This window comes from Bactrocera tryoni, chromosome 5, assembly GCF_016617805.1.
Source record: "Bactrocera tryoni isolate S06 chromosome 5, CSIRO_BtryS06_freeze2, whole genome shotgun sequence".
In the NCBI taxonomy this organism is placed as follows: Eukaryota; Metazoa; Arthropoda; class Insecta; order Diptera; family Tephritidae; genus Bactrocera; species Bactrocera tryoni.
In genome coordinates, this window is record NC_052503.1 from 28,820,340 (window position 1) to 28,831,883 (window position 11,544).

At 33.8% G+C, this 11,544-nt stretch overlaps 1 protein-coding gene across 1 annotated transcript; it reads left to right on the top strand.

The window, feature by feature from the left end:
* The first annotated feature begins 8,070 nt into the window (after positions 1–8,070).
* LOC120779167 (glycine-rich cell wall structural protein-like) lies at positions 8,071–11,184 on the top strand. Its single transcript, XM_040111394.1, has 2 exons — positions 8,071–8,151; positions 10,879–11,184. Exons 1-2 carry the CDS (start codon positions 8,107–8,109, stop codon positions 11,098–11,100), a joined length of 267 nt encoding a protein of 88 aa, XP_039967328.1. The 5' UTR covers positions 8,071–8,106; the 3' UTR covers positions 11,101–11,184.
* Positions 11,185–11,544: the final 360 nt, after the last annotated feature.

Sequence of the window (11,544 nt, forward strand, 5' to 3'; positions counted from 1 at the left end):
TCTTCGTCGATTAATGATATGGTTGTCGAAACTGAGGCCTATTTTGAAACCAAAGTCAAATCGTACTACAAAAATGAAATGCTTGAAATGGCGTCGAAACGTTGGAAGGTCGCTATAACCAGTGTATCAGCCTTGAAGGGAACTATGTTTTATATAAAAACACGAATTTTTTCGAAAAAATATGTTATAGGCCGAGGATCTTTCAATTGACTTATTATATCTTAAGGATCGGGGAACTAAGTTTCGATGTCAAAACTTACACTAGATGACACGAGGACATATTTATACCCTGAACAGAGTATGTACATATATTAAGTTTGTCACGAAGTTTGTAATACTTAGAAGTAAGCGTCGGAGACTCTATAAAGTATATATATAAATGATCAGTATGTTGAGCTGAGTCAATTTAGCCATGTCCGCCTGTCTGTATGTCCGTGTATCCGTCCGACTGTCTGTACATATCCCTCAGTTTTTAAGATATCGTTTTGAAATTTTGTAAACGTCATTTTCTCTGCAAGAAGCTGCTCATTTGTCGGAACTGTTGATATCGGTACACTATAACATATAGCTGCCATACAAACTGAACGTTCGGAATCAAGTTCTTGTATGGGAAACTTTCACATTTGACGATATATCTTCACGAAAGTTGACACAGATTATTTTTTAGGGCAACAATGTAATCTCCGAAGAAATTGGTTAGATCGGTTAACTATAGCATATAGCTGCCATACAAACTGAATGATCGATATCAAATGCTTGCATGGAAAACTTTTCTATTTGATGATATATCTTCACGAAATTTAGTATGAGTTATTGTTTATAGAAATAATGTAATATCGGAAGAAATTCTTCAGATCGGTTAACTATAGCATATAGCTGCCATACAAACTGAACACATAGTTACTACTCGTAAAAGAAATGCACCTGTAAAGGGTATATTAGCTTCGGCGCAGCTGTTTTTTTTTTTACTATTTCTTCCAAGCTGATTAATTGAGCATTTTTTATTAAAAATAAATTTAAAAGTTATTTAATTTTCAACTTAGGACTAAAAAGCTTTAAAATTGAAAAAACAATATAACAAAGGTATAACTGTAAAACTTCTGAAAACAATTTCAGCTGTTAAGAAATTACAAACCAAATTATTATTAAAAAAGAAAAACGCAAAATAGTTTATCTCACTTTGTTGTTGTTATAACACATTTGCCATTGAAAGCGATGAAAGCAGAGAGCAAACACCTCTTGACGCTGCTTACTATATACATACCGACATACTTACACGTACCGCAAGTACGCAAGCAAAAATCAAAACAAAAGCACAAAACATACACACACACAAACACAAAAATGAATATTTACTATTTTAATTGTTGGGCACTTCATTCATAACGACGCCATAGAACGGTGTAATGAGAATTGTGAACTGCGTACATACATACATATTTACATACTTACATACATACATACACACATATTTACATACATACATACTTACGTACTTATGTCGATATGTCTATACGTAAGCAGGTGACTTTATGTAAGTACGTATGTGTGTGTGCCGTTCTTGCCGACATGCGGGTGATTTGCCTGTGCTGCTGACGTTGGTTAATAATCCGGCTCATAAATTGAAGGGCCGCTGCGCCGTAGCGGCAGCCTGATAAAGCCACAAGCGCCATAAAACACACGTATGCATATGTATATATGTACATATATCTATGTATGTATGTATGTACATATGTACATGAATAAACATATCATACATGTTCGTATGTTCTAGTTTAAAAAACAGAATAACAACTAAAATCACATGTAAATATAGACGCATAGCTATTTACATACATAAGTACGTTACGTTACGTAGCGTTTCTTACAAACTTAACGACGTAGTAAGCACAATTGTAATACGTGCATGTATGTGTATGTGTGTGTGTATCTTCGCATTTACCACTTAATTTTGGTGCGTTGTAGGCGTCGCACTATCATTCGCTCATTATATACACACACACACACACACATACATACAAATTTGCTTTACGTTACATGCCTTTACAACTACGTAGTAGATATGCTGTAATTCAATCGTAAATGGCGTCCTCATTCATTACTGATTAGTGATTACTATTGATTATTGATTGCATTGTGTGTGCGCTTGTCTCGGCTGTCTCGGCCGCCGCCTGATTGTGGGCATTGAAAGTGCCAAGTCTAGTGCAAATAGCAATTAGAGAAGCAGAGCTAACATGCAACACACACACTCGCACGCACACAAATAAACGAAAACTCGGCGTTTTAGACGAAAATGTGAAAATGCGCACTTAACTCTTGGCTGAGCGCCGCAGTCCAGTCCAGTCTCGAGTACTGCAATTTTTGCTTAGTTAATCTCCGTTTTTTCTAAATAAGTTGATTCCACTGTACGTCGTTCGCATGTATGTATGTACTTATAATTTGTGTGCATTGCAATTGTCAGATGCTTTTTTTGTACAGTTATATTTAGACTCACGCCATATTATCACGAGCGCTTATTTGACAGCTCACACATAATCGCGGCGTGTTTATTTGGCAATTAACGCAGGTGATTTTGAGTATCTCAAGTTAAATACGTGGGTGGGTATGTGAGTACAAGCATAATAATTGAGACGATATAAATATAGTATATGCGTTCATTGAGATATCTCATACTCCGCACGTTATTTGAGTTATAAATTCCAGCAGAATAACGAATATAATATCGGCTATGTGAGACTGGTCTTTGGTTTCTTTCATTTCAGTTTCTTTAAGACCTAACAAATTTTTCTAAGGTATATAGCTTACAGTATAGCCGATATACATACATACTTATAAGTATGTATATACTCATACATATGTATGTACTTTTATGTGTATCCTCGGAAAGTAAGCACCATATAAAGTATTGACACTGTGGAGCGTAACATCTAAGAAGGCCTGAATGTGACCATCCGCCATAGCGCACAGCAAGTGGATTTTGCATTGGTCGACATAATCGCCCAGCAGAGTCGCTAATTCAAGTAACTAGGAATGGGTACCACGTTTACTCGTGGTCTAATGAATAATGTAGATCCTCAGAGATGGCATAGGGAGACGCTATTGAATATTGCTGTTGTGGAGCAGAATAGCGAAAAAGATCCAAATGAGCCCATCGGCCATGGCGCACAAGTGGATTTCTGTCCATGCACTTTAGAGAAGATTTATCGGAAGAATTTTGGTTCGCGACTTTACAAAATCCAACTCGGGCACGAATTGGAGTCGAACAACACAAGAGATGGCCACCGGTCCCGATTTTCGCATTTTTTTTTTCAGTGACGAAGCCCACTTTTAGTTGATTAAATACGTTAAAAACGGAATTATTGTATTTGAAGTATTGACAAGCCACTTTGTTGAGACACCGTTACATCCACAAAAAGTCACTTGGTGTGCTCTATGGGCAGAGTGAATCATTGGTTCATATTCTTGCGAAAATAAACCCTGTCCATGATGTTACATTCGATGGGGTATGCTTTAGAGCCATGATTAAAGACTTTCTCATGCCTGATTTGGAGGATGTTGCTGTCGACGACCTTTGGTTCCAACTATACGACACTACATGGCTTACTGCAAACGAAACAATCAATTTATTGAAGTAAACTTTTCGTGAGCGCATTATCTCGCTTCGCATGCCTCTAGCTTTCAAGATCGTTCTACTCGTATTAATCACCGCTGGATAATTTTTTGTATGGCTATGTCAAGTCGCTTATCTACGCAGAGATGCCCGAGTCGATTAACACCTGGGAAGAACATATTCGGCGGATTATTGCTGGCTAAAAGTAATCGATGATGTGACATTAGTTGAGGGACTTCGAATAGTCCTTCAAAATGGTGGTGAATATCATCCGATGACTTTCTGAATTTTTGGACAAAATCATTATTAACCATAGATTTGTTCTTTTACTGTACTCTGTTCACCAAACCAGGTTTTGTTTTCAGATTGAAGGAGGGACAGAGCTTTCAGCATTATGTGGAAAATGAGACTACTATAATAGAAAACTACATCACATCTACTCCTTTCAGAGTGAGTCTTTGTTATCTCTTTTTTATTAGCAAAAGGTTGTCGATATTTTTTTTTGAAGCCTGGTAGTTTTTGGTAATGTTAAAATTAGCTCTTCGTCCTGAGAGAAAAAAGTTTTCAAGTTTTTCCAAGTTTTATTTCTGTATTCGGAGCAAATGGTCCAACTATTATACTAACGATATCGAGATCTTCGCCATTGCCATTAAGGTTATTTTTATATGTATAATGGAAGGTGGTCATTTTCGAAGCTTTTTTCGAATATTTCTGCCCATTTATAGCTTATCTTAGGTATTGCGAAACAAATGTTCGTTCTTTCAAGTTTTAACATTGATGTTGGCGCAGATTCGGTTTCTCTAACGTGGAACATTTCCAGAAACAGGAATTAATATACGCTTCAGTATCTGATTTCTTTTAGGCAAATAACAGTTTTTCAAAATTTGTATTGAAAACATATGAATAAAACGTCGATTTCAAAGAGTTAACTCGTCTTAAGTCTTGTTCCTTGAAACACCACTCTCATCTAACCTCACTTAATATCTGTCTACTAAGTCTCTACGTCTAAGCAGTTTCATTTATTGCCATGAAACCAACAAAGTAATAGCTTCTTCCTACCATAACAGTTTTTTCTCGAAGAGCTTCTGTTAGACATCTTTATCTACATAATATACACTATATAGCCTTAGTTCCAACGGTCTTAAGTGTTAAAATCATAATAACACTTCCCGCATTATGCCATAAATACGAGTAAATATTTATGAATTTCTATACAAAGTCCTCGTACACGCACGCGTTTTATAGAAGATTACTAGAAAAGACCGATGTTTACTTGGCGCTCTAGGTCTATTTGTTACTCGCTTACTTTTATCATAACCGTAGCGTCGACTCTGTCGAGCATTGCTCACAGTCAACGACCGGAAAAGGTTAATTTTGTGTATTCGTATTTACGTGCGATTAAAAGAATATAAATCAAGCGATTATCAATTTTGAAATTTTTGCCATTGGAATGCAAACTATAAATAACAAATTTGTACTTTTCGATATTTTTATGCCATGGCAAGTGCATAGATAAGGAGTATAGACATTTGTCGGTCAAGGTTTATTTGCGTCGACGTCCTCGTGGCGAATTAAGCGAAGTAAACAATTAGAAAATGTTTGCCATTTGCACGGAAATTGAATTTGACATTGAGGCAGCTGAAAGGAATTGGTGCCACACGCAAAAAGTATTTTGTTTACACGGAGTTAAAATATTTAGCTTAGAGGAGTTTAGACTGCTTAGAGAGTGGTAAAATTAATTAGGCTTTTTTCCAAGGTAGTTAGACAGTATAGTTATCAGCTTTCGCAGAATTTCAGCAGTTTTCCGAGGGTACGTTCTTTTTCAATATATAGACACATTAGCCTAGGTACATTTCTTTGTTGTTTGCTGGGGGATGGTGGAGAAAATGCCTTTCACTACATCAGAGCTGTCGTCGCAGCAACGGTATGTGCCACTTGGATGACTTCTGCAAAATTGCGAAATTGCCTGCGGCGTGTTGGATTTCTACCCGGAAGGTTTTACGCTTAGGTAATTCAAAGTTTTTTGTGTCCTTAGAATATCCTTAGTCGTTTGCATGCTTATTGCAAGAGGAATGTGCTTGTTCGTCAGCAATAGTAACTCAGATTTTTCTGTAGCGAACTGGAAGTTATGTGAGTCCAGGCATATTTACGTCCGAATCATGACCTGAATCAGCTTTCTTTGGGCTTCCTCAGTGTCTCGGGCTGTGATTACTGCTGCTATGTCATCCGCGTAGCCGAATCATTATGATTAGTCTGGCATTCAAGTTTTAGTATTTCATTAAAACACATCTACCACAGGTCTGGGCCTAAAATGGACCCGTGTGCTGCTCCTGACGTAACTTATATTTGTCGTGGTCTCTCTCTAGTCTGGTACAGCAGTTACCTGTTACTGAGATAGCTCCGGACCACGACTTGAGGTAATCGGATATTTTAATTTTTTTTCTAAAGCGTCGATCATGTCTGTCCTTCTCGTGCTATTGAAGCCGTTTTGAACGTTTAAAGAGCTATTCACTTGTATTTGGGGCATCTACACTGTGCGACTTCTACACTTTCAATGAAGCTTCGGATAGCGTCTAGAGTAGACCTTCTAGGTCTAAAACCGTGCTGTATGAGGGAGAGTCCACCAGCTTAATTGATAGCTTTTTCTAGTTTAAGTTTAAGTAGTCTTTCATAGAGCTTTGTCGACCATTTTTTCCGCTAATTCAGACTACTGTTGTGCTGTAATCTGTACAGATAGCTTCTAAAGCATCTATGTCCACTTAATATTTGGGTTAGGTGGAAATCCAGGTCCACATGTCGTCTGTCGATCCAAGAATGGATATCCGGTATGAGTAGGTCCACCGTCCTTTGAGTTCTTTTGGCTCCTGATAATTTGTACACTCGCTCGTATTCGTCACCCTGGATGTCAATGGGCATCTGGCTATTACATCGCTTGAAATTGTTCGGAAATCACTGATAACTCTTAGTGCCGTCAGCCTGTGGACTGTGTTTATTTGTCTGGCATATGCTATGATGCCTAGCGCCTGGATCCATATTGGAGCCGCTTATAATACAACCGATCTCATTACCTTTGCGAGTAAGAAACGCCGGCTGTAACGCACACAGCCTTTATTTGCCATCATTCTTGATAAGGCATTCAGGATTTTATTCCCTTTACCTGCAGAGTATTCTAGGTGGTCCTTAAATTTGAGCCTTAAGTCTACTATTACTCCCAAATAGTTTAGGTGTGGCTGTGAATGAATCTGGCACTCCCCTATGGTGAGAGAAATACTTTCCACCATTTTTCTTGTACTTATAAGCAAGACTTCTGTCTTTTGCCCTGCGTATGCAACTAATTTAATAGCTTTCGGTTGGTGTCTCCTTAGTACCCCATCATACATTATGTTCCATAAAAGGGGATCGAGCCTTGCGGTACTCCACTCGAGATAAAGTAACTCTTGGTGCCTTCATCTGTATCGAATAAAAGTCACCTGTTTTGTCGACCGTGCATGGTGGGCGGTATGCTGATGGCAAGCTGGGATCCCCTTTTCCCTTGCTGATTACGAAAATTCGTTGTTTCTTCTAAATTTCAGAAATATTCCAGCTTCGAGGCCGACGTTGTACATAAGTATCTAGGAATATTGCGGGCTGTTCTGCTGCGATTGTTTTTCGCATGTCTGCTGAGTTCCGACCGAACCGGGCGATCTGTTAGTTTTGAGGTTGCGAGCGGCCAGTTTCAGTTCCTAGAGGGTGAGGCTATGTACATAGTGGAAGGCAAATTAAGTTGCAATGGGAAGTAAAATTGGTTAATCAATCCCTTTTAAGTAATCGAATCTCTCAATAGGGTCCTCTGTTCCACATACTAATGCGTTTTTAGCAGTTTTACTTCTTCAAATTAGTTAGGTGTGCTTTTATGATTTTTGTACCACCCTGTGCGCATGACTTTTCTATTATTATAATAGAATATTTTTTTGTCGCAATTTTCCACTGTTGCAAAATAATTGCTCAACAGCAGCAGCAACAATGTTTCCGCTTAATTATCTAGTAGCAAATTTGTTGCTAAATTACTTCATTACCCCCAATTATGAGTAATAATCATATTCATAACACGCCAAAAGCATGTCTTAGATAAAAATCGATAATTAGCGATTATATAGCAATAAATATTCCGCAGTACGCTTTCAAGTTACACAACAACAAATAAAATTATTAACGAAACAATTATAAAACTAACATTTATATGACGATAGAACCTTGTGATAGCATCAAGAATACCGTAAATGAGAATGTTTGGATCCATTGAAACAGCATTTGACATAATTTACCGCTGCACAAAGCATTTAAAATGGCATATGCAACAGTTATGAACTTCCGAAATGTGGGATAACAATCTAAGGAATGATATACATAGTAAATTTACATTGGTATAGCACAGAAGAGCGATTTTGGTATAAATAAGCTGCTAACGGTAAGCGAATGAGTAGTTCCTGAAATCTGTTCTTACCTGACGACTGAAAATGAAGAGCAATTTCGGCATATTTTTGGCGGTACTGGTGCTGCTGGTGAGTGGGAGATATTTAAATAAAATAAATAAATAATAAAAAATAAATAAACAATTTATATAAATGTAAAAAAAATAAATTTCAAATTTACAAAAATATAAACCTTCTAATAAAATAATTTAAAAAAATAACATGTCAAGAACTAATAATGGAAAAATAGTAAGAAACCTTTTGTTAAATTAAAATATGTGCTTACGAGTGAAACAACAAACAACTAGAACAAATTTTAACCTCAAAAGCTTTTATAAAAATTTTTTCGAATTTAGTAAATTTTTATTATTTTCAATTTTTTTATTTAATATTTATTGAATTTATTTTCGAAATTGAAATTAATAAATATTGAAAAAATTCGAAAACATATTCACACAAAATCATAAAAGGAAAATTTCAAAACGCAATTGTATAAAATTTCATAAATTTTAACACATTTTTTTTTATTTCAAAAGATAATTTTGAAGTTAAAAAAAAATTAAGTTAATTATAAAATAGATTCAATTAAAAATCAAATTAATTTAATTAATATTCTAATTTCAAAATATTGAAAAAATGCAAAAATAATTTTAACAAAAAATGTAAATCGAAAATTCAAATCTGTACAAGTATTTACGATAAATAATTACGATTTTATTATTTAATAAATTCGAAAAAAATTAAATACACCAAATAAAAATTTCAAAATTAATTTTTTTAAATTAAACAATTTAAAAGAAATCAAAATTTAATTTGAACAAAAAATGAAATTAAAATAAATAAAAAAATAAATCGAGAACACAAAAAAATTAGGAATTGCATCAAAAATAATGCAAAGAAATGTGAAATAATATGCTTAAAAATATGACGTAATAAAAATTTTAAAAATTAAAATTAATTAGAAACTAATTAAAAAACTAAATAATAAAAGTTTTAATACTTAATAAATTAAAAACAAAAAAAATTAATTCACAAAACAAATATTTCAAAATTCAAATAATTAAAAGAACTTAAAAAAATTATTAAACATTTTAATAATTTGTAAATTCGGAAAATATTAAAATCCCATACTATGTAAAACTCTTTGAAATTTAAAAAAAAAAATCAAAAATTATAAAAATTTAATACAAATTTTGATAACTAATAATTTCAGGAAAAATAAATTAATTTAATAAAAAATTTAAATTTGCAATTATTAAATGAATTAAAAAATAATAATAACAATTTTAATTTTTAGTAATTTTGATAATTAATTAGGAAAAAACTAAAAACACAGAAAAGAATTTCAAAATTCAAAATATTTAAGAAAACTTAAAAAAATCTAATAAAAAGTTTGACAATAAATAATTTCGGTAAAAAATTAAATTCATTTAAGAAAAATTTTAAAATTGAAATTTTTAAAACAAAATTTAATTAACAATTTCAAAAAAAAAAAATCAAAATTTAGCGAAGCAAAAATATTTAAAAAGACTACAAAAATAATCAAAATTTTAGTAATTAATAAATTTGGAAAAATATAATTCAGGTAATAAAAAATTTAAAAATCACGTTATTAAAATAAATTAAAAAATATAATTCAAATTTTAAATATTTAATTAATTTGAAAAAACACAATAAATATACATAATAAGCATTTTAAAATTCGTACTGTTAAAAAAAAATTCAATATTAAATATTTTCGGAAAAAAATGTATATTCATATAATAAAAATTTAAAAATTCAAATTAATGAAAAAACACTTTTCAAAGAGTTCTCCAAAAATTTTCAAAATATTTTCCAAACAAGTTTAAAACGTCTTCCGTTAAATCAATAGCAATTTTTTAAACTCTGAACCAAGTCTGTTTTCTAAATCAACGCTAAGAACAAAACAAATCCCATCAATAATAATCAAGTTGATAAATAAACATTTGAAAATTTTTTCGAAACAATTTTGAAATATTTTCTAAAATTTTCAAAATATTTTCTAAACAAATTTTCAAAATATTTTCGAAACGAATTTAAAATGTTTCACAAAATTTTACATTTTTGAAAATTTGTAATAATTTTGAGGATTTTAGTTAAGAAATTGGAATTTTCAAGACAGTTATTTAACAAAAAAAATTTAAAATAGTCTGCAGACATTTTCAAAAAATTGTTAAATACTTCCCAAAAATTTTGAAAATATTTTCGAATTAAATTTAAAATTAAATTTTTTAATAATTTTGGTTAAGATCATTCGAAAATTGAAGGCTAAAATTACGGCCGTAATATGTACTACTATACATACATAAGTATGTTACTTAAGAATTTTTCAACACATACCTTTTTTAAGATCAGAAACGATTTGAGTAGCATTCCATTGTACCTGCGGATTAATAAAAGTAACCTATAAAATGATTCTAACCCTTCGACGAGTTAAAGCCTATACGCTAAAAGTAAGTCGTTATAAGTATATAGAGTCGAGTCATTAAGCGCGACTGAGTCATAGAAATATATACATACATATGTACATACTTATGTAAAAACTATATAGAAATCCTGGTCTTCATAGAACTTCCTAATTCTCCATGATCCATGAAAATTAAAAGGTCAAGCGCTGACTTATTTTTATTTCGAACTACTAACCGCAATTCAAAAGATAAATAACGAATTTCAGCTAAATAAATTTACTATCAGCAAATCAAATGGAAGAAAACCTAAACTACTGCTTATCAGTAGGCCATCATAAAAATGCATAAAGAACAATAAAACTATTTCATATTTTATTCAACTTCCTAGGCGATCAGCTGTGCAAACGCCCAAGGTGGCGGCGGCGGTGCTGGTGGTGAGGCCGGCGCCGGGGCGAGCGCTGGCATGAGCATAGGCGCGGGCGCGAAAGGCGGCGCAGGCGGTGGTGCCGATGGCGAAGGTGGCGCTGATGGCGGCGCCGGTTTCGGTGCGGGTTTCAGTTTCGGTGCTGGTGCCGGCGGTAAGGGTGGCGCCGGTGCAGGTGGGCGCTAACCACGGAAACTTACACCTGGAAATACTGATTGTTGTACATAGATAAATGCAAATGTAAATAAATGTGTGTAGCAAATCCGGAAAGTGTCTTTTTGTTCTAACGCGGCAGTCCAACATTTCGCGTGAGATTTTAAAAGTCGATTTCCGCTCTGTCATACTCAAGGCGGACACGCGCAACTGACCCAGTTGCATGGTCTCAATAATTGTCTGTGTGTATGTTTATTTGTATAGCGGCGGCATGGCGTCAATTACCGTTTGAAAAATGCGTAAGGCGAGCGCGCGAATCGGATGAGTAAGAAACATATTTGATGGCCTCATAAAAGTTATTGCCTCGTTACGAACGCAACGTGCTTATATTCATTAAATTTGTATATGTACATATGTTTGTATTATATATGTAAGTATGTTTGTATGTCAGAGAAACGAGCGTGTCTAAAGTCAGAG

Bases quoted from the DNA above. Each gene is read 5' to 3' on its own strand.
- LOC120779167 (XM_040111394.1), top strand. From the start codon at position 8,107: ATGAAGAGCAATTTCGGCATATTTTTGGCGGTACTGGTGCTGCTG. The intron at 8,152-10,878 runs GTGAGTGGGAGA...TCAACTTCCTAG, and splicing joins TGGCGGTACTGGTGCTGCTG to GCGATCAGCTGTGCAAACGC.